Source organism: Musa acuminata, chromosome BXJ2-1 (genome assembly GCF_036884655.1).
Source record: "Musa acuminata AAA Group cultivar baxijiao chromosome BXJ2-1, Cavendish_Baxijiao_AAA, whole genome shotgun sequence".
Lineage (NCBI taxonomy): Eukaryota > Viridiplantae > Streptophyta > Magnoliopsida > Zingiberales > Musaceae > Musa > Musa acuminata.
Genome location: NC_088338.1, coordinates 9,944,314 through 9,968,808, shown reverse-complemented (window position 1 = coordinate 9,968,808; position 24,495 = coordinate 9,944,314). Strand labels below are relative to the sequence as shown.

The window sequence follows — 24,495 nt, the reverse complement described above, 5'->3', positions numbered from 1 at the left end:
AGGGAAGCCCGATCTAGAATTAATGACGATGATGAGGGAGGGGCTGGATGAGTTGTAAAATTAATCCATTGTGGTAGGCGAGGAATAAAATGAGGGATAAGCTGAGAAAGTTGGTGAATCACACATATTTTTTTGGTAGAGAAGGGAAGGGAATTAATGTAGTAGCAAGGTTAATATGGAACGTAGAAACAATTGCTAGGCAAACAATTTTTGGTGATGAAAGGGAGCTAGCAATGTAGGCAATACAAAATGAATAGAAAAAATAATAATTATAACATCGTCTGAATACAATGAATAATGTTAGAAATCTGTGTTATGCGTCGGGAAATCGTCTATATAAATACCAAAGAGGGTGACCGCAAAGTACATACACTGCTGCTAGTGAAGAGAGAGCGCGAAAGCGAAAGAGAAAGCGAAGGAGAACGAGAAAGAGAGTGTCAGAGAAAGCGACAGAGAGAGTGGTGCAGCTATCCATGGCCATCAACGTGGGGAAGGCAAACCTTGTGGAGCAATTGGAGCTCATCCTCAGTCTCCGTGGCTCCTACCCGATAGTGGCAATCGATACGGAGTTCCCTGGGTTCATTCGCGACACCCCTCGCAGTGCCACCGAAGAAGAAAGATACAATGACGTGAAGCACAACGTGGATAACATGCACCTGATCCAGCTGGGCGTCGCCTTGTTCGACGAAGGCGGCAACACCCCATGGCCGGGGTGCTGTTGGCAGTTCAATTTTTCGGATTTCGATCCCGATGTGGATGCTTCCTCTCCCGACTCCATCGAGTTGTTGGTACAGAGCGGGCACGACTTTCAGCAAAACAGACGACACGGCATCGACGCGCGGCGGTGCGCCTATCTGGTATGCGTGAAGCTCTTCTGCCAACCCTACAGCTCCAAGTATGTTACGTTTCATGGACTCTACGACGTGGCATTTGTGATAAAGATGATCACCCGAGCCCCACTGCCCAACACCTTGAACGAGTTCTCTGATTTGGTGAGTTCCATCTTCGGCCAGATTTATGATCTCAAATATATATCTCGATTTTGTGGAGGACTGCGTCGGGGAGAGATTGGTTTGGTGGGACTATCAAGGTTATTGAACTTTGAACCCGTAGGGATCCGTCACCAAGCAGCATATGACAGTCTACTAATTGGGGCACTCTTCAACAAAATGAAGCAACGAAGGCATAACGTAGAGGACGACAGATCTGCATCGGTCCTCTATGGTATAGAGAATAGATGCGTCAAGAACAGGAGGACTCGAAGGATTGACCAAAGAGGTCGGCCTTACCCAAGACGGCAACAACACCCCTTGGCTGCGATGGGGTTGGCAGTTTAGTTTAGTACATGTACGATCTGCATGTACTAAAAGAATGTGCTCAGCAGCACGTACTACTGCTGCGGCCACCAGAAGTCGATGAGACGACAACGATGCATGCGCACCGGTGCTCGTACGTATCCGATGTATGCAAGCATGGGAAACAGTACTCGACGACGCACCAACGAGCCCAACAGGTCTACCGCTCAGCGCAATCTTCATCGAGGTAAAGCACGCAACAAAGTTACCTAAGACAACGATCCAGGATATACGGCATATTTATTTGCTCGTATGAGTCTCTACTACGGTATAGGGACCAACTCGATGGAGATCAGTAAGAGGGGGAATCCAACGGATGCCATGTCCACCGTGTTATGGTAAATAACTTTTTTAGCCGTGACCTCGGGGTCGATGTGGCTGGTTCAGGGGTCCGAATGGCGGGGATCTTGCGTGGCGTGCCTCGGGTCCTTCTGGTGGCCAACCGCGGTGATCTGGATGTCCCGTCAGGGGGAGAGCTCTGCTGCAGCGTCGGGGAAGAGGCAACCTCGTCTCGCACCTGCACACTGATCAGGTCGGAGGCTCGACCCAACCCCTCCGACGATCAAGTTAGCGACGTGGAGAGGGTGGTGGAAGAGGGAGTGCTTCTGTGTGAGTTGTGTCCCTGTAGGGGTTGTGCGTATCCCCCCCCCCCACTTCTAATGAACGAGAGGGTATTTATAGGGAAGCATTCTGCTTCCTGAGCTGCCCGCTTGCAGGGGGCAGGCTGGTACTCCTGACAGTTGCGATGGCGTAACGTGTTGGACTTGGCTTTTGCAGGATATTAATGTGCCTCCGTCAACGTTCTGATCAATTCCGAGGTGCATGACGTCATTTGGAGCAGCTAACGTTGTCCTGAGACTGTTTGCCATTTTTACCCTTATCATATTCCCCCCCCGAAAGGAGCTATGCATTGGTTGTTGTAAGAGGAGTCCGATGCATGGCTTCTGTCTTCAGGCGGGCTGGCCGCGCGGATGAGGTTTCGGGGAGAATGGAGCCGAGGGGCCGAGGAGCACGATGCAGGCGGGCTAGCCGCGCAGGTGTGTCCTGGGTGGCGTAAAGCCGAAGAGCCGAGGAGCACGACGTAGGTGGGCTGGCCGCGCAGGCGTGGTCTCGGGTGGCGTAAAGTCGAAGAGCCGAGGAGCACGACGCAGGCGAGCTGGCCGCGCAGGTGTGTCCCGGGTGGCGTAAAGCCGAAGAGCCGAGGAGCACGACGCAGGCGGGCTTACCGCGCAGGTGTGTCCCGGGTGGCGTAAAGCCGAAGAGCTGAGGAGCACGACGCAGGCGGGCTGGCCGTGCGGGCGCCGCTCAGGCGGGCTGGCCGTGCTGAGGTGGGCTCGGCCGTCTATGGCCGAGGGATATGGCAAAAAGCCGGGGGACTCGATTCAGGCGGGCAAACCGCGCTGAGGTGCATCTCGGTGGTGCAGCCAAAGGACACCGCTCAGGCGGGCAGACCACGCTGAGGTGAACTCGGGATCGTATGGCCGAGAAGCTCGACGTAGGCAGGCTGCGGCCGAGGGATGTGACCCAGGTGGGCAAGCCGCCCTGAGATGGACTTGGTAGTGAATATGGCCGAGGAGCTCGGTGCAGGCAGGCTGGACGCGCAGACGTGTCTCGGGGAGTATGGAGCCAAGGGGCACGTAGCAGGCGGGCTGGCTGCGCTGGTGTGTCTCGGGAACACGGAGCCAAGGAGCACGACGCAGGCGGGCTGGTCGCGCAGGTGTGTCTCGAGGATGATGGGAGCGAGGAGCACGACGCAGGCGGGCAGGACGCGCAGGTGTGGTCTCGGGCATCATTCCACCGAGGAGCACGACGCAGGCGAGCAGACCGCGCAGGCGTGGTAGCGAGGGCCACGCGACCAAGTAGCACGACGCAGGCGGCCAGGACGCGCGGACGTGGTCTCGGGCACCATACGGCTGAGCAGCACGACACAGGCGGACAGGCTGCACCGAGGTGGATCTCGGCAGTGTGTGGCCGAGGTGCTCGGCGCAGGCGGGCAGACCGTGCATGGGGCCGAGGCAGTAGGCTGCGCCGTCAGCCGAGCAGCTGAGGCGGGCGGCCGCGCATGGGGCCGAGGAGTCGAGGCAGCGGGCTGCTAGCGTGGGCTGGCCGCGCATGGGACCGAGGCAGCAAGTTGCGCCGTCAACCGAGGAGCTGACGCGGGCTGGCCGCGCATGGGGCCGAGGCAGCAAGCTACGCTGTCAGTCGAGCAACTGAGGCGGGCGGCCGTGCATGGGGCCGAGGCAGTAGGCTGCGCCGTCAGCCTAGGAGCTGACGTGGGCTGGCCGCGCATGGGGTCGAGGCAGCATGTTGGCTGTGCATGGGCCCGAGGGGCCGAGGCAGCGTGTTGGCTGCTCATGGTGTCGAGGGGTCGAGGCAGCATGTTGGCTGCGCACGGGGCCGAGGAGTCGAAGCAACGGGCTGCACCGTCAGCCGGGCTGTTAGGGCGGGCTGGCCGCGCATGGGACCGAGGCAGCAGGTTGCGCCGTCAGCTGAGGAGCTGACGCGGGCTCGCCGCGCATGGGGCCGAGGCAGCAAGCTGCGCTGTCAGCCGAGCAACTGAGGCGGGCGGCCGCGCGAGTGCGGCCGAGGAGCCGAGGCGCGCGGGCTGGTCGCGCGCGTGGGGCCAACACGAGCGGGTTGGCCGCGCGCGTGGGGCCGAGGAGCCGAGGCGCGCGGGCTGGTCGCGCGCGTGGGGCCGACGCGGGCGGGTTGGCCGCGCGCGTGGGACCGAGGGGTCGAGGCGCATGGGGCTGAGCCACGCGGGTGGGGCCGAGGAGCCGAGGCGCGCGGGCTGGTCGCGTGCGTGGGGCCGACGTGGGCGGGTTGGCCGCGCGCGTGGGACCGAGGGGTCGAGGCGTGTGGGGCCGAGCCGTGCTCGTGGGGCCGAGGGGTCGAGACGCGCGGGCTGGCCGCGCGCGTGGGGCCGAGGAGCCGAGGCGCGCGGGCTGGTCGCGCGCGTGGGGCCGACTCGGGCGGGTTGGCCGCGCGCGTGGGGCCGACGCGGGCGGGTTGGCCGCGCGCGTGGGACTGAGGGGTCGAGGCGCGCGGGCTGGCCGCGCGCGTGGGGCCAAGGAGCCGAGACCAGCCCCAGAAGTCGCTGCTGCTGGTGCAGGTCGGCTGCAGTGGAGCAACCAAGGAGAAGGCTAATGTACCATCATTCCGGGCCCTCCTTCTAGCGCCAATCTGTTATGGTAAATAACTTTTTTAGCCGTGACCTCGGGGTCGACGCGGCTGGTTCAGGGGTCCGAATGGCGGGGATCTTGCGTAGCGTGCCTCGGGTCCTTCTGGTGGCTGACCGCGGTGATCTGGATGTCCCATCAGGGGGAGAGCTCTGCCGCAGCGTCGTGGAAGAGGCAACCTCGTCTCGCACCTGCACACTGGTCGGGTCGGAGGCTCGACCCGACCCCTCCGACGATCAAGTTAGCGACGTGGAGAGGGTGGTGGAAGAGGGAGTGCTTCTGTGTGAGTTGTGTCCCTGTAGGGGTTGTGCGTATCCCCCCCCCCCACTTCTAATGAACGAGAGGGTATTTATAGAGAAGCATTCTGCTTCCTGAGCTGCCCGCTTGCAAGGGGCAGGCGGGTACTCCTGACAGCGATGCCGTAGCGTGTTGGACTTGACTTTTGCAGGATATTAATGTGCCTCGGTCAGCGTTCTGATCAATTCCGAGGTGCGTGACGTCATCTGGAGCAGCTGACGTTGTCATGAGACTGTTTACCATTTTTACCCTTATCACACCGCATTATATGCGACCCTCCACCTCATCCTGCTACTGCTACCTACACACACACACTATTCCTACTACATCCATGGAGGCTTCCTCCCAATTAATGCAGCCCTTTCAACCCACGTGGCGGGCTTCTAAGCTTATGGATCTCCAACCCGCTGCTTGCAGTGACAACCTTAATTATCACATATTCTTATGGATCGAGAGGTTTAACCATTCATATTTTACTTGGCGAGTTCTTGGAAAAAAAATCCTCTTTGGGTTTTTCCCGAGCAGCACCCCTCACTTTCAGGGTTCTCAACGTTTCTTTTTTATCTTACCTGAAATACCTCTAACCACGTATCACTTTTCAATTTATATTTCCGATTTTTTTTTTGTTGACCGGCCCAAAGAGGATTTTTTCCAAGAACTCGCCCATGTAAAATACAAATGGTTAAACCTGATGCATCGAGCACCGACATGATCCACAATATCTCGATCTGACTAGGACTATGTGATAATTAAGGTTATTACCGCAAGCAGCGGGTTGGAGATCCATGAGCTTAGAAGACCGCCACATACGTTGAAATGGCTGTATTAATTGGGAAGCCTCCATGCATGAAGTAGGAATAGCGTGTGTGTAGAAGGATGAGGTGGATGGTTACATATGATGCGCACTGTTGGTGTACGTGACACTCCTTGGATTCCTCTTCTTGCTGCTCTCCATCGAGTTGTTCTCTATACCGTAGTAGAGACATACGTACAAATAAATCTGTCATATATCGTCAATCGTTCTTGAAGGAAACTTTGATGCATGCTTCACGTCGTTTAAGATTAAACTGTGCAATTGACCTGTAGGGTGATAGAAGATCATATGATATTCTCAATCAATCTATGATTTGAGTATCAATCATATATTTGAAGAGTTGATCTTATTATGTGATTTGATTAAGTAAGTGAAATCTCTTCCTAAAAACTTATATAAATACTTATCACATCAATAAATAAAACTCATCCTTTTCGTAATTTATTTCTCAATTCCTTAAAAGTTAAATTGATTAAGGATATCATGATCTTTTATCATACCCCTGTAGGATTGAGCTTCTATCAAGGATGTCAATCTTGAACCAATGTAATTGAAATGTCTCATGGACGAGAGGCTTTGTGAGGGACTCTGCTACTTGATCAAAAGTATGTATGTCAGAAATACGTAGTTGATGTCGGAGAACTTGATCTTTGACAAAATGAAAGTTGATGGTAATATGTTTCATGCATAAGTAGAACAGTGGATTGACATATAGGTAGGTGACACCAATATTATTACAGTATATTATAGGAGTGATTCGTATTACTGAAGGCATAAGATTTTGAAAAGAAAAAGTAGACTCGATAAAAATAACGTGATATGATAAAAGACTTTTTGAGCTTGAGAATCATAGCATCGAAAAATATTATATTCAAAAAATATCCTATGATACAATCTTAGTGTTAACTTATATGAAGTATAAGAGCATAGTCAGAGATAACATAAATAATCAAATATTTTAAGTTTTTGAAGGTTTGAGTTTTTTGAAATAGTTTTTCAAATGATGACTGATATTGTAGGAGACTATTAATCAAAAGGTTGATGATATAGAGACTTAGTATAAAAGAGCACATAATATGAGGATTATGACATGTGAAAGGTTGTTCTTACCTTATCCTCATCTAATGAATGTTATGCTGACTCATCGTTTCTTTGATATGTCATCTTTGCTTGGCCAACACCTCAACCCCTTTCAGTTGACATGACAATCATTGTTGCACTAATAAGGAGGCTGACTCAGCACTATGAAGTTGATCACATGATAAAAATAAGAGGTGACTTAACATACTGCTGGCATATGTCTTCTGGGTTCGATGTTGTACGATCGCACTTATGGCTAGATGGAGCACGTAATTTTTCTTATCATTAATTATAGTCTTGAACCCAATGGTCGTATATCGTAGCATAAAAGAATCCCCAAGTCCACCATAAACTCTTTGATCAACTCCTATATTTTATGAATCATCCAAATAAAAAACTAACTTAAGAATCAGATGATCATTTTAGAGTATGCTCTAATATAGGTTTATAGGGTTTTGACTCAAAACTCTTTGCTCGCCTACACCAAATTGAAGTTGGATCCAAAGTACATCATGAACTCACTAATTTACTCTTATACTATTGCATTTCTATAGATTGATCAAATCCTATGAATAAAAAACTACCTTAAGTATCAAAGTGGCAAAATCAAGAATTCTCTCGAAGTAGTTTCATAGGGTCTCGACTCAAACTTTCTTCTCGCTTGACACGACACCATTTTAAGACAGACATATATTCCACATTAGTAGTGCAAGTCAACATTCTTAATGCCCTAATATGTCCCATACATTTGGCACTCTATACACAACCAACACAAACAGTCATGCTCCAATACTACCTCTTATGTCTCCTATATTTGAATCTTCCTATGTGAAAGTTCATGCTGGTACATGTTGATGCTCTTGCTTCTCTCTTGCATTCACACTCCCCGCTTTAGCAATTCAAGTAAGCACACCTGAATGCTATTACATATTCTTATGTTTAACATTTTATAAGTAGATAGTTCAAGTCTACACGATCCGTTGCTTTTGAGGGTGGTGACAAGATCAGTAATTCATCTGAGTTCAAACCATTTATTTGCTTAACAATCCATCTAGATGGAGGACCTGATAACATCCTATTGATCAGAGATGATCATTTCCAAAGATTGCAATTTGATAGGATGATTTTACCCCATATCAGCTTATCTGCCACAAAGGCCGACACTTAAGCAGGACTCCAAGTCACTAGCCCCAAAATAGCATCGCAGTGAGTTCCAATGTGCCCTGCATCAATGATTAGCAATAATCATCATATCTTATCAAGATCATAGACTAGAATGATCTTATCCTACGCCAACTAGTAAGAAGGCCTAGGGATCAGGCATAAAAAGGAACCTATCAGCTCACGCCGAAGGGGGGCTCTCTACATACTAACTCAGTCATACATCTTACATTGTTGTCTTCTTTCCTTTGCTAACTTAAGCATTGGAGGGGCCGGGCCAAGCAACCCCAAATGTCGGCTTGTCATGTAGGATCATCGGTCGCCCGAAGACACTCGGACGACTCAACCCCCAGAGAGAAACCTTGAACTAGGAAGATCTCAGTCTGCCTACACGATAATTTCGAATTGTGTCCTTACTAATAGAATGGTTTTTAGTCGGACAACCTATACGATTTTACCTCACAAAGTCTCTTGTTGGGCTGGCAGCCCACAGATTCAGCCCATAGTGGGCTTAAACAGCCCATAGCCACCTCCTCACTTAACCTAACCCTAATTCATATTAGGGGGGTGTGGGTGGCTGTGTTTTAGAGGCATAAAAAAGGTAGCAACAAGGTAGTTTTTTGGCAGCCACGGGATTCCAAAGAAAAGGAAGAGAATAAGGCAGAAAAGGAAGAGAAAGAAATGGAAGAAGACAATAACAACACAGAGAGACTGTTCTCAATCATTTAGTAGTGGTTTCATCTCAGATCAGATCTACAGTAAATTCTTACTGTGATTACTTGGGGAGAATTAGGGGGGATTTAGATATTGTGCATAATGATGTGATCATTGTATCCCAGTTATTCTCTTGTGATTGTTGCTAGGGTTTTGGGCAAGAGATTGAGATTTGTATATTCATTATTATTATAGTGGATTATCTCTAGTTTGACCTGTGGTTTTTCTCCTTCACATTGAAGGGGTTTTCCACATATATCTTGGTGTTCTATTTGATTGTGATTTCATTTAATTTTCGCTGCGGCTTGCTAGTATTTGTTTGTATACAAAGATTATTTCTTTTTATATCCCATCAACTTGTATCAGAGCAGGGTTATTGTAATTTAATTATTATATTTGAATATGGAGTCAGTAATATCTCTCGTATGATTAATTTAAATGGAAATAATTGGATGATATAGAAACCAAGAATGAAAAATCTCTTGTATTGCAAAGATTTGTATGGACCTTTGCAGGGGGATGTGCAAAACCCACAACTATGACAGATGATGAGTAGAAGAGGTTAGATTGAAAAACAGTTGGGTTTATTCAATAGTGGCTTGATGATAGTGTCTTTCACCATGTTTCTATTGAAAGTTATATATATTCTCTTTGGAAAAAATTGGAAGGTCTCTATGAAAGAAAATAGTTGGCAACAAAGCCTTTTTGAACAAAAAACTTGTGAACCTAAAATATAGAGAGGGTGCTTCTATTGCTAAGCATTTGAATGAAATGCAGAGTATCACTAACTAGTTATCCTATATGAAAATGTCTCTTGATGATGAGTTACAAATATTGTTACTTTTTAGTTCATTACAAGAAAGTTGGGAGACACTAGTGGTTTCCCTCAGTAATTCTGCGCCAGATGGTGTTGTCACTATGAGTCAAGTAACAAGCAGTTTGTTGAATGAGGAGTTGAGAAGAAAGAATTCAGCAATATCTCAGAATGATTCATAGGCACTTATCTCAGAGAACAAAGGAAGGTCAAAGTCTAGAAGCAATTCAAGCATGGGTAAGAGCAAGTTAAGATCAAGAAAAGATATTGTTTGCTATAACTGTAGTGAGAAAAGACATTACAAGAACCAATGTAAGCAATCTAAGAAGAACAAAAAAAAAGGAAAAGAAGTGGAGTCTACAAAGTCAAAAGATAATATCATAGTTATAGTGCAATGTGATGATTATTTGATTTTGTCTCCTTTTGATGATATTTTTTCTTGTATGTGTCAGGATCTTGAGTGGGTGATTGACACAAGTGCTTCTTATCATGCTACACCACAGAGGGAGTTTTTTTGCTACATACAAGTCTGAAAATTTTGGTGTTGTCAAGATGGGCAACTATGGCACAACAGACATCATTGGCATGGGTGATATCTATTTAAGACTAACCTTGGCTACAAGTTTATGCTTAAGGATGTGAGGCATGTGGTTGACTTGAGGCTAAATTTAATTTCAATTGGAAGACTAGATGATGAAGACTATGATAGCAGATTTTACAAAGGGCAATGAAAGCTCAGTAAGGGTTCTCTTGTTATAGCTAGTGGAAAGAAATATCATACTTTATACAAGTTGTAGGCTAAAGCTTATGGTGAGCAGTTAAATGCTACAGAGAAATGGAGTTGTGGCATAGGCGACTAGGACACATGAGCGAGAAGAGACTGCAAGCTCTTTCTAAGAGAGAGGTATTACCAGATCTCAGAGGTATACATTTAAACACTTGTATTGATTGTTTGGCTGGTAAACAACATAGAGTTTCATTTACTAGTCCTGCTATGTCTAGAAAAATACATGCCTTAGACCATGTTTATACAGATATATGTGATCCTTTGAGGACAAAAACTCCTAGCGGATCTATTGATGTTCTTGGTATAAGTGGTGCACTTTATTTTGTTACTTTTATAGATGATTTTTACAGTAAAGTTTGGGCCTATGCTTTAAAGACTAAAGATCAAGTGATTAATGTCTTCAAAGATTTTTCATGCCAGGGTTGAAAGGGAGACAAAAAGGCAATTGAAATGTATAAAATTAGATAGTGGTGATGAGTACACAAGATTATTTAATGATTATTGCAGGTCACATAGGATCCAACATGAGATAACAGTTCCTGGTACACCTCAGCATAATGCAATTATAGAGAGGATGAACCGCACCATAATGGAAAAGATCAGATGTATGCTTTCACAGGCCAAGATACCCAAAAAGTTTTGGAATGAGGCTTTGAGGACTACAGTTGATATGATCAACTTGTCACCATGTACAGCTCTAGATGGTCATGTCGTAGAGTATGCATGGTTAGGAAAAGATGTTTTCTACAGGCATTTGTAAGTGTTTGGTTTTCGTGCATTTGCATATGTTCCAGACAATAAAAGGTCCAAGCTGGATGGTAAGACTAAAGAATATATTTTTCTTGGTTACTCACATGATCAGTTTAGTTATAGGCTTTGGGATTCAGAAAAGCAGAAGACATTTAGAAGTAGAGATGTAGTCTTCTTTGAGGATCAAACCTTTGAAGATTTGAAGAAGAAGACACCGGCCAAGACTTTTGCAGAAGGATTAGCAGATTATGACCCAATTACTCCTCCAGTATATCAGGGTGATGGGGGAAATGTGTAGGAAGATGGTGTAGAATCTGATATTGATATGCCTGTAGGACATGTTGAGCAAGAAGAAGTTGGAGAGCAACTTCCCACAGAACCTCAGTTGAGAAGATCTTCTAGACAACGTCAATCTTCCATAAGATACTTTACAAATGAGTATTTGATGCTTACTGATGTAGGTAAACTAGAGTGTTACCAGGAAGTAGTTGAAAGTGAGCAGAAAAAGAAGTGGTTAGTTGCTATGCAGGAAGAGATAGATGCTCTTCAGAAGAACCATACTTATGATTTGGTACTACTACCAAATGGAATGAAGACCTTACCGCCCCCCCCCAAAAAAAAAGACAAGAGATATGCCGACAATTGGTCGGCATGGCTTCACATTGATGAGTTATGGGACAGCCTCCCTTATGGGCTGAAGGGGGAGGTTGTTGGGCTGGCAGCCCATAAATTCAGCCCATAGTGGGCTTGAACAGCTCACAACCCACCTCCTCACTTAACCTAACCTTAATTCATATTGGGGGGTGTGGGTGGCTGCGTTTTAGAGGCATAAAAAGAGCAGCAAAGTGGTAGAAAAAGGTAGCAACGAGAGAGTTTTTTGGCAGCCACGGGATTCCAAAGAAAAGGAGAAGAACAAGGTAAAAAAGGAAGAGAAAGAAAGGGAAGAGGATAAGGATAACACAGAAAGACTGTTCTCAATCATCTAGCAGTGCTTTCATCTCAGGTTAAATAAGATCTACAATAGATTTTTACTGTGATTACTTGGGGAGAATTAGAGAGGATTTTGATATTGTGCACAATGACGTGATCCTTATATCCTAGTTATTCTCTTGTGATTGTTGCTAGGTTTTGGGCAAGAGATTGAGATTTGTATATTCATTATTATTATAGTAGATTATCTTTAGTTTGCCCCGTGAGTTTTACCCTTCATATTGAAGAGGTTTTCTATGTATATCTTTGTGTTCTATTTGATTGTAATTTCATTTAATTTCCACTATGTGTTATGACATATACAAAAGTTATTTCTCTTTATATCTCATCATCCCTTATATCATACAGGAAGAAGCACCTAGATGAACATATTATACCTTCGATAGTGAACCAATTGGATCGATTCATCAGTCGACGATACTCATGATATCATCGCAATCTTTCTAATTTCTCGAGTATTTGATTGGTTGCTAAACCCTTCGATCGGACCATGTACACCGGACATCAGGCAATAATTGCCGAATGCCAAAGATCAGATCAAATCTATCAGGCACGACAACCAAAGCAGCACATCGGTAGGAAATCGAGGCAATAAAGATGGCCGACAAGAACAAACTAGATATGCTGACAGATTTGTCATGCAACCACACAACATAAACAGAAGAAAAACAAAATGTGTGTGGTGCACAAGAGCGACGCTAAGTTATCCAAGCTTTCGAGGGTAATGATTCCCGACATCAACACGGATAAATCAGCCATGAAACGCTATGCTACGATGATAGCACGGTTGAATCGATCATGAATAATTATGCTACAGTGACACCACGACCGAATTAACCATGCAATGCTATGCTATGATGACATCATGATCGAATCGACAATGAAGTATGGTGCTAGGATGACAACATCACCGAATTGGCACTATGAAGTTGATCACGTGTTACAAATGAGATGGTGACTTTGACAGACCACAGCCTCATGCCTTTCGGGTTTGTACGATCGCACCTATGGTCAGATAGAACACACAACAGTTCTTGTCATTAATTACAGTCTTCGACTCATTGCTTGTATGTCATAATACTATAAAAGAATCCACACATATTAACTTTTATAATATTGTATTTCTATAGACTCAACACTATAAAAGAGAGGCATTTTCAGATATGCGCCCTCTTGTAGTTTTATAGGATCTCGATAGACTAGAAATACATGAAAATTTTGATGAAATATCACTGAATTCATATCTGTATCGGAGTCCTATCACGATTGCAACATAAACATATATGAAAATATGCATGATATAGTTGTTTCAAAGTCAAATTAGAATGGATATAAAAAGTTCACTTGAATGGAAAATATCGGAATGGCCAAATCCTTCACAAATCAATAAATCTGTATTAGTAAGCATGGCTGTCCTTTTACATATTGGTACTTATAATAATATTGAAATGGGCAAATTCTGGAAAAAGCCCAATATTTTTAGATTTTTCCCAAGAAGCACCCCTCATTTTCAGAATTATGAAACAAATCTCCCACCCCCCCCCCCCCCCCCCCCCCCTTCTGGAAAAAGCCCAGTAGTCGTCCCTGCACCATCATCGCAGGCATTGGCAGAATATGCAATAGTAAGCGATCCAGATCTAATGCCAACGCCATGGCTTTGATGTCAGGGTTGCGGCCATGGAACTCTAGATTATCAATTGAGCCGTGGACTGGTATTACTCAAACCCACTTGGAATCTACAAAAGTATTTGTGCCTCATAGTTGTTCCTTTTGGTACAACACTTCGTTTTCATCCCAGGCAACCATTAATGATTGATGAAAGTTAATCCGGGTATTAAGACATGCATCAAAATGAATTATCAAGCTACTTGATTTAAAAATAAAAAAAATAATGAGAAAATAATTTCTACTGGATAAAGAAAGATTGATGATCAAGACAACGATGTCACACATCGATTGGAGCTACAATCGAAAAGTGAACAATGGGCTGAGTTATTTGTGGAACCGACGGTTATTCAAAAATATTGCCTTTATTCTAGCCTTGGATCAAGCATATCCTCGTGCTCAAATCTTTGACAAGAAAAGAGTCATGAAAGAATTTAATTGAAGTATTATTATTTTTATAAAATTAAGAAACAGAAATAAGATTTCGTTTAATATGAGGTGTAAGTAGAACATCATCGAGTGGTGCCACTAATACAATGACGCTTTTGGAATCTACCTTCACAATCTGTGCAAATAACGAATCAATCATCCAAGCAAGCTCAAGTAATGCATTCTTCTATGTGGTTAGTTACCTTTGCGTGGGTCTTCACAATCTTTGTCTCGAGCGAGCTGTAAAGGAGCAAAAGATGTTGCCTTTGTCTCAAGCGAGCGAGCTGTAAAGGAACAAAAAGAACTTGTGGTCGCCTATGATACTCTACCCCTCGTTCATTCGTTCTCTTATTTCTTATCTTCTTTCGTCTGTGTCAAGACACCGAGCAAATGGGTTTCTTTTTCCTTACCGTTTGCCTTTCTTATGCTCCGAGGGAGCATGAACGTACCAAGACAGGTGTGCCAAGGATTCCCTTCCCATGCCATGTACCATGCCACCGGCCGGCAAAGTTTTAGCCCATGCCGGACGTAGACCATTTTGAGCAAATTTAACTTCTTCCCAAATTTGGAGAGCTTGAAAGAAAGTTTAGATTTGACCGAGCATGTTGAGTGTTTGTCGCATAGATTATTTTATATGCGATTACCTGACGTTCATAAAGCAGTTGAGGAAAATCCTCCTCTGTTGAGGAAAATTCTCCCTTCCAAACATGTATAAATATGAAGTATTGTATATTGTTTCAATCAATGCAATCTTCTTCTTTCTATTTCATTACTATCAATGCAATCTCGAAGTAGGCCGGTCTTCTTACTGGACTCCATCGAATCTTGGCTCCTTCTCCTACTGCCTCGTGGAGCTCTTATCATTGCGATGTTTTCCACAGACGTCCTCCAGGATCGTTGCATCGGCCTCCTTCGAAGCTGAACAAGGGCCACCACGCCGCGCCTCTTCTTCTCCCTCTTCTCCTCCCTGCGCCAGCGGCATTCTTTACTGTCGCCCTTCCTCTGCCTCTTCCTGCAGAAGCAGAACCGACGCCCTCTCTGCTGCAACCGCAGGAGCCCTCTTTGCCGCAGTAGCCGCAGCAACTACAACAGCAGTGATATGCTCTTCTACCAAGTTGTTGTCCCCTACTCTACCTTCTTCACCTCGACAAGTAACATCCAGAACCATTTTCAAGTTCCCAAATGCAGAACTGTTGCACAGAGACTACAGAACTGTTGCACAGAGATCTGCAGCTTTACACAATATTGATCATTATCAATATTGATCAACAACCCACAATCCATTTGCCACCATAACCCACAACCCATTTACCACCAACATCTCTTCCTCCCATATATTGATATATATACTCTGTATGTCCTCATCATCTATCTTTGATGCTCCCATTACTGCTCTTGCAAGGAACCACAGTACTTTCCCACATATAGGTCTTATCTCCATAAATGCAGTAACCCTCATCCCCTTCAAATTATCCAAAGGTGACAACTACGCATCATGGCGTGCTCAATTTTCTAATCTACTATTTGGTTATAATCTTTTAGATTATGTCGATGGCTCTCTTTGTTGTCCACCGATGATGCTCAACATTCCAGGCGCACCCAGTTCAGTACCAAATCCGGACTACAAATTATGGTTATGCCAGGATCGTCTCATCCTTCAAGCTATTCAAGCCTCGGTCGTTGGATCCCTCGTCCCAATCGTTCTCACACTCGCTTGCTTAGTCTCCTGTCCAGTCTCATGACGATAAAACAAGAGGGAAGTACTGTTGCTGATTATCTACATAATATAAAGATTATCATCAAGAACTTGGCCTTGATAGGTCATTCCTTTAGTGATGAAGAAGTTATTGTCCATATCTTCAATGGCTTAGGAGACGAGTACAAGAAATTGGCAGCAGCAATACACACACGTGATTCACTAGTGTCATTTGAAAAACTATATGACAAGTTGATTGACTATGAGATATATCTCAAGCGTGAGGATAAGTTGCCAGGACTATCCATCACAACTCAAGTTAGTCAAAAATCTAAGAAGAAGAGCAACCAGTACAACAAAACAAATCAACAAAGAGTTGTCTGCCAGCTATGTGACAAAGTTGGCCACTCTACAAAAGTCTGTAGAACTCGACCCAGACTTCCTCCTCAGTCGCATTGGCCTCAAGCAAATCTTACAGCTACTCTGACTACTGATCAACAAAATTGGATTGTGGACTCTGGCGTATCTCATCACATCACCTCTGATTTACAAAACTTGTCCATCCACAACTATAGTGGAAACAAAGACATCATTATCAGTGACGGTAACAGACTCCCCATTACTTATACTGGTTCTACAAGCACTTCGTTTATGCTAGATGATGTTTTGTGTGCACCCCACATCAACCGAAACCTCATCTCTGTTTCTCAATTCTGCAAATAGAATCATACATCAATTGAATTCTTTCCTAACTCCTTTCTTGTTAAGGATTTGAGTACAGGGGCATCCTTGGTCCGAGGCCAGAGTAAAGACAACATTTATGAGTGACCGTCAAATTCACAAATCACCCAACCCACTGCCTCCTCTTCGGTTGCAGCTCCAACTAATGTGTGGCATCGTCGTCTTGGTCATCCCTCAACTTTTATTCAGTAAAAATTACTTTCCCATTATTTTCTTCCTATGCTTACAACCAATAACATCATAACTCATTGTGATGCTCGTTTAAATAATAAAAGTCATAGACTTCCCTTTGGAAATTCCTTCATATCTTGCTCTAAACCCCTTGAGGTTATTTACACTGATGTTTGGGGCCCCGCTCCAATCACTTTCTTTGACAAATTCAGGTTTTATATTATTTTCGTAGACTATTTTACCAAATACATATGGTTATACCCTCTTCATCATAAATATGAAGTTTCAACAGTCTTTACCAACTTTCGAAGATTGGTCGAAAACTTTTTTCAGTCTAAAATTAAAACTGCTTACTCTAATGGCGGCGGTGAATATCAAGCCCTCACATCCTGCCTATCTGCTTATGGTATACAATACCTCAAGTCACCTCCACACACTCCTCAACTCGTTGGCTCTGTTAAACGCAAACATTGATATATAGTTGAAACTGGTCTCACACTCCTACACCAAGCCTCTATGCCACCAACTTTTTGGACAATAGCATTTCAAGCTGCCGTCTACCTCATTAATCGTATGCTCACTCCTGTCCTTGAGTACAAGTCATCATTTGAAAAATTATTTCACAAATCCCCAAACTTTCAAAAACTCAAAGTGTTTGGATGTTTATGTTATCTATGGCTTCGTCCGTATGCCTCACATAAGTTAACATCAAAATCTAAACCTTGCATTTTCATTGGATATTCCCTTGACCATAATACCTTTCGATGCTATAAACCCCAATCTCGAAAAGTCTTTACGTCCCGTCATGTTATTTTTGTAGAGACTACATTTCCGTTTCACAACCCTAAGTCTCCTACTGTGTAACCTACTCCATCACATATACATCATTGGAGTACGCCATCAATCTCGTCAACCGAGTCTCCCATAATATCATCCAATCCTTCTCCTCAGGATCCACACTCTCTCCTTCTCCTAGTGCAACAGCTCCTCACCCCCTCTATTATGCCTCTCCCTTCTTCACAAGGTTCTCCTACGATTGAAGGCAATCCTTCGGAATCACAATCACTACCTTTATCCTTTTTTGGGACCAATGACACTGAAGTCTCTCAGCCTACCCTAATATGTGCCCCTCCACCGCCCATACCTACAACATACTCTATTGCCCCTGGACATCCAATGACAATATGCTCCAAAAGTGGTGTCTTTAAACCACGACAAATCCTTGACCTACATACCATCACAACATCCTCGTCAAAGACCATTGAACCTACCACAATTACTCAAGCCCAAAAATCTCCATACTGGCGTAAAGCCATGTGTGAAGAATATGATGCACTCCTCCATAATTCTACATGGACCCTTGTACCCTCTCATCCCACACAAAACATCATCGGGTGTAAGTAGGTCTTTCGAATTAAGTGGAACCCAAATGGATCCATAGCCAGATATAAAGCACGTCTAGTGGCTAAAGGGTTTCATCAATAGCCTAGTGTTGACTTCACAGAGATATTCAGCCCTATTGTTAAACCCACAACAATCCGACTTATTCTGAGTTTGGCCATCTCAAAAGGTTGGCATTTATGTCAACTCGACGTTAACAATGCCTTTCTACATGGGACCCTAACTGACGATGTCTTCATGCAGCAACCTCTTGGCTTCATCCACCCTCAATATCCAAAGCATGTTTGTAAACTACAAAAAGCTATTTATGGACTTCGTCAGGCTCCAAGAGCTTGGTACATCAAACTTGGCTCGTTTTTGGCATCAATTGGCTTCATCAACTCTAAGTCTAATACCTCCTTATTTCTTCATCACCAAAGTGGCAATATATTATATCTTCTAGTATATGTGGATGATATTATTGTCACAGGCAACAATCCTATGGAGATCAAGGCATTCCTCAAGCATTTAGCAGATCGATTCTCCCTTAAAGATCTAGGAACCTTGAGCTAATTTTTGGGAGTGGAAGCAACATACTTATCTTCCGGGCTCTTCCTATCACAACGAAAGTATATTCAAGATCTATTATCTAAAACGAATATGCAAGATGCAAAGGTAGTTACAACACCTTTGTCTACTGGCGAGTCGCTCAAACTATGTGATGGAAGCCCTACTATAGACCCAACTCAATACCGTCAAGTCCTTAGCTCCTTACAGTACTTATCTCTCACTCATCCAGATATCTCATTTGCAGTCAATAAATTATCCCAATTCATGCATCGACCATCTACTATACATTGGTCTACAGTCAAACGAATATTGCGATATCTTCACGGGACTATCAATCATGGCCTCTGTTTTCATAAACACTCCCCCCTTCATCTCCATGCCTTTGCTGATGTTGATTGGGCAGGGAATTTTGATGACAGAACATCCACATCGGGATATATTCTCTTCCTTGGATCTAATCCAATAAGTTGGAGTTCCAAGAAGCAAAAGACAGTTGCACGTTTTACAACTGAAGCTGAATACCGTGCCATTGCCACCGCTGCTGCAGAACTCAATTGGGTAATGAATCTCCTCAAGGAACTTGGCATCAACATCAACTCTACTCCTACAATATATTGTGACAATGTCGGAGTCACTTATCTATGCGCCAATTCGGTATTCCACTCATGCATGAAACACATCTATTTTCTCACGTACATACAGCTGATCAACTATTACTTTCATCACATCGGTCCAAGATCGACGTCATTCATAGAAGCACCATCTTACGGGGACATAATAACAATCAAAGATCTCCCGCAATAACAACCTCAACAACAACCTCCTCCTCTGTTGAAGAAAATTATCCCTTCCAAATATATATAAATATAAAGAATTGTGTATTGTGCAATCTTCTTCTTTCTATTTTATATCTATCAAATATGTCATCCTGAGTGCTAAGAAACTGTCCCTCGGAATTGACGATAGAGATTTGCAGCAATTTTCATTTGCATCCGTGCCAAATCGAAGACTTAAGACTCGTTCTTTTACGGTATTCAGAAAATTAAAATGAAATTGATATTCTTTCTTTAGATACTAAACGTGTGCAGTTGATGATCTTTTTTTGTGTTCATTATTTACTGAGAAAAATAAGAAAAAGTTCCTCTCTGTTTTGACTGCCTATCTGCTTGACACTTGAGCTATTTCCCCACAGATACAAGCTAGCGAATCCTATGGTTCATGATTTATGTAACAAAGCTTTCATACCGATTAAAACTTTCTACAAAATTTGAAATTGAAGAGAACTATTATAAAAAATAACTGATACCGAGAAGAAATTAGTTTGGTAAGTCGTGAAAGTATTATATTTTGAAGATATTATACACCTAAATTGTATTACATCCATAAGGATAAAATTTATTCAATTTGTATTTTTTATATACATTATGGCTGAATAATATTGTTACTTCTTCTTTTTTTTTCATATAATATATGATTTTCTACTATTAATTCCAGTTTAAATTGGATGTTCTATTTTATTTTTCTAAAATTTCAAACTGCAGCGTGCTAGATGATGTTGGGATTTTACTTTATCGAATTCGCATAGATTAACACCAATGGTTTTTCTGCTACCATATGATCAAGGTTTATCAGGAAGTTTGAATCATGAGGATCTTACCCAAGTTTGAATCATTTTGAAAAATCATGAGGAGCTTCTATCATCGGAAAGAGTAAATGCAAGTAACTTGCCCGAATTAAATAGACATGAATCTTTATAGACGCAACAAGTATTAAGAGTTGTATGATACAGAAACATATTTCTCAACTGTAATAGGTCAAACAAATGTGTTTTTTTGAACATATTTGACAGAATTAGGTACTACAATTGCATTTTAATTCCATAGGCTGTTCGTGTACCTGTTGCAAATACGTACAAAAAAATACGTCATGTATCCTTGATCGTTCTTGTAGGCAACTTTGTTGCATGCTTCACCTCGATGAAGATTGCCCTGAGCAGTAGACCTGTAGGGCTCGTTGGTGCGTCGTCGAGTACTGTTTGTTTCCCATGCTTGCATACATCGGATACGCACGAGCACCGGTGCGCATGCATCGTTGTCGTCTCATCGACTTCTGGTGGCCGCAGCAGTAGTACGTGCTGCGGAGCACATTCTTTTAGGACATGCAGATCGTACATGTACTAAATTAAACCGCCAACCCCATGGCAAGCAAGCGGTTTTGCTGCCGTCTTGCGTAAGGCCAACCTCTGCGGTCAATCCTTCGAGTCCTCCTGTTCTCGACGCATCTATTCTCTATACCATAGAGGACCGATGCAGATCTGTCGTCCTCTACGTTATGCCTTCGTTGCTTCATTTCGTTGAAGAGTGCCCCAATTAGTAGACTGTCATATGCTGCTTGGTGACGGATCCCAACGGGTTCATAGTTCAATAACCTTGATAGTCCCACCAAACCAATCTCTCCCCGACGCAGTCCTCCACAAAATCGAGATATATATTTGAGATCATAAATCTGGCCGAAGATGGTCCTCACCAAATCAGAGAACTCGTTCAAGTTGTTGGGCAGTGGGGCTCGGGTGATCATCTTTATCACAAAAGCCACGTCGTAGAGTCCGTGAAACGTAACATACTTGGAGCTGTAGGGTTGGCAGAAGAGCTTCACGCATACCAGATAGGCGCACCGCCGCGCGTCGATGCCGTGTCGTCGGTATTGCTGGAAGTCGTGCCCGCTCTGTGTCAACAACTCGATGGAGTCGGGAGAGGAAGCATCCACATCGGGATCGAAATCCGAAAAATTGAACTGCCAACAGCACCCCGGCCATGGGGTGTTGCCGCCTTCGTCGAACAAGGCGACGCCCAGCTGGATCAGGTGCATGTTATCCACGTTGTGCTTCACGTCATTGTATCTTTCTTCTTCGGTGGCATTGCGAGGGGTGTCCCGAATGAACCCCGGGAACTCCGTATCGATTGCCACTATCGGGTAGGAGCCACGGAGACTGAGGATGAGCTCCAAGTGCTCCACAAGGTTTGCCTTCCCCACGTTGATGGCCATGGCAAGCTGCACCACTCTCTCTTTCTCTTTCTCCTTCGCTTTCTCTTTCGCTTTCGCGCTCTCTCTTCACTAGCAGTAGTGTATGTACTTTGGGGTCACCCTCTTTGGTGTTTATATAGACGATTTCCCGACGCATAACACAGATTTCTAACATTATTCATTGTATTAAGACGATGTTATAATTATTACTTTTTCTATTCATTTTGTATTGCCTACATTGGTAGCTCCCTTTCATCACCAAAGATTGTTTGCCTAGCAATTGGTTCTACGTTCCATATTAACCTTGCTACTTCATTAATTCCCTTCCCTTCTCTACCAAAAATATGTGTGATTCACCAACTTTCTCAGCTTATCCCTCATTTTATTCCTCACCTACCACAATGGATTAATTTTACTGCTCATCCAGCCCCTCCCTCATCATCGTCATTAATTCTAGACCGATCAATATTAAGTTGTGCCTCCCACAATGGTTTAATTAGGGCTTTCCTATTCCACATGTATTTGACATCCATTTCCCTTCCATTCGTTCCGTGTTTTGGTTTCCTTGATGATCTTGGACAAAGGCCGCAACTTTGTCTCTCGCTAGACCACATCATATTAACCCATTGCTTCAAATGCTTCCCTTCCTCGTGCAATTGCCTGCCCCTTTAACCAATTAGGGAAATACTTCTAATTCTTTGTTCACATATATTCCATATAATTTTGAAAAACATGCCATGTGGGAAAATATGATTAATAATTCCTTTTTTTTTCTTCAAACACAAAAAGCAGTTGCTAGTATTTTCAATACCCATATTGGTCGATCTATCTAAGATTAGGAGCAACGCTGCGATTAACTTTCGACAAAAGACCTTCACCCTTAGCATAGTAGGAAGATGTCAAACCTTTCAAGCTTATATATAAATCTATTGGCTGACTTGGTAGATGCAACCCCATTCTAATCATACTTCCAATTCATGCCTAAGTATCATCACTTGGAATAAGAAAGATATCATAATTGATATCAAAAATTCACTTGAATCTAAAATTGCATTGACCAATTTCTTTAACATGTTACATAAATTTGAATTTGCATGGTTGGTTGATTCCTTTTAGATTTTGCGTCGAAAGTGACAATGTTGGGTCGATAGTGACCAACTTCTTTAACATGTTACATAAAAACTCGGATATATGTGTATGCACTAATCATAAATTTAAAACACAATAACTCACGGTCCCATTTGATATTGGGAATTACTATGGGCTCTATTCCCTTAAGCCTAACTTCAGAACAGAACAGTTTGATATACTCTGTAATCAATAACGATATGATCAAGTTGTAATTGTCAAGAAAATAATGTGCAACAATCCACTAACAGGACAATGAAAGGTATAAACATACTACAGTATAATAGGGAGGATATAATCTTATCCCTCAATGCTCTGTCTGCTACAAGTCCCAAGAAGTGCAGGGGTTGGAGTCCCCACCACCACAAACCAAGCAATCAACACCGTCTTGAATCAACAGAAAGGTATAATCCAAGAATGGCATCTCCAATTCTTCAACTGAAATCATCGAGGGAACAGAGAATTCAACCGCAATAACATGGGCCGGCGGTTTAAGTCGGTATGCTCTAATACCTTATGTATCTCATAATTTCAAAACTATCTAGTTAGGCGATTTCATGAGGACCTTATGTGTCTTATCTTTTCGATAATTTTTAGATAAATATTTCAAGGTAAGCTCGGATACCCTCATGCATCTTATGTATTCGATGCCCTTGGACATCTTATACCCCTTATGTGATTGGCTCGAGTTGACATATCTTGACCCTCATATGTCTCATGCGTCCAATATACTTGATGTGAGTCATTTAACTCGTCAAGTTTCACTATCCTCATGTCTCATATGATCAACAAAATCAAAGTGCGTGATTCAAATGAGTATGCTTTTGATGCTCTTATGCCTCTCATGCATTCAACACCTTCTATGTAGGTTATTCAAGTCAACATGCTCTAATCCTATAAGCATGACATGCAAATGACACCCACTATGGCAGTGGCTCAAGATAATATACCCAAATGTCATTATGTGTTTCATGTATCCAATATTACTATGTGGGCGATTCAAGTCAGCATGCTCTAATGCCTAATGTCTCGTACGTCTGGTATCCCCTGTGAAGGTAGTTTGATTAGCATGTTATAATGCCCTCATGTGTCTCATGCATTTCACTTGCTCTACAATAGAACTTGAGCTGACAAGTTGTGATGCTATCATATGTCTATGTATCTCATGCATCTAATACCTTTTGCGATAGCGGTTCAAGTTAGGAAGCATTGATGCCCATGCATGATTTATGCATTTGACACCCTCTATATAGGTGATTTAAGTCATCAAGCTATGATACCCTCATGCATCCAACATCGTCTATGTGGCGGTTCTACGTCCACATATTACAATGTTGATGCATGATTTTGTTTTAGATTCCTTTTAGATTTTGCTTTGATAGTGACATGTTGTTTTTACCAAAATTGCATGTAGTCAGTTGTTTCTGTTTTTACACCTACCAATTTAATTATTTATAAAAGGCCATTGATTGTCTCTTTTTTTTTTTACTTAAGAGTCCCTATTTTCATATTTTAACTGGGTGTAGGAGTTCCCTTCTTTATTTTTATTTGACATCCATTGAATTGATTCATGTCTCATGAGTCAGTAACCCTATTTATTGGCAATTCAAATCAATTAGCTTCAATTTTCTCATTCGTTCATCACCGTTAGTGGTTTAAGTCGGTAAACCATAATACTTTATGTATTTCATAATTCCAAAACTATCTAGTTAGTCGATTTCATGACGTTATGACCTCATGTGTCTTATGT

General features: G+C 43.4%; 2 protein-coding genes across 2 annotated transcripts; one reads left to right on the top strand and one right to left on the bottom strand.

Moving 5' to 3' along the window:
* Positions 1-473: 473 nt before the first annotated feature.
* LOC135597966 (probable CCR4-associated factor 1 homolog 11) lies at positions 474-1,337 on the top strand. Its single transcript, XM_065091479.1, has one exon. It carries the CDS (start codon positions 474-476, stop codon positions 1,335-1,337), a length of 864 nt encoding a protein of 287 aa, XP_064947551.1.
* Positions 1,338-20,774: 19,437 nt separating this feature from the next.
* Positions 20,775-21,638, bottom strand: LOC135597965 (probable CCR4-associated factor 1 homolog 11). Its single transcript, XM_065091478.1, has one exon. The coding sequence runs from the start codon at positions 21,636-21,638 to the stop codon at positions 20,775-20,777; it is 864 nt and encodes a 287-aa protein (XP_064947550.1).
* Between the last annotated feature and the right edge of the window lie 2,857 nt (positions 21,639-24,495).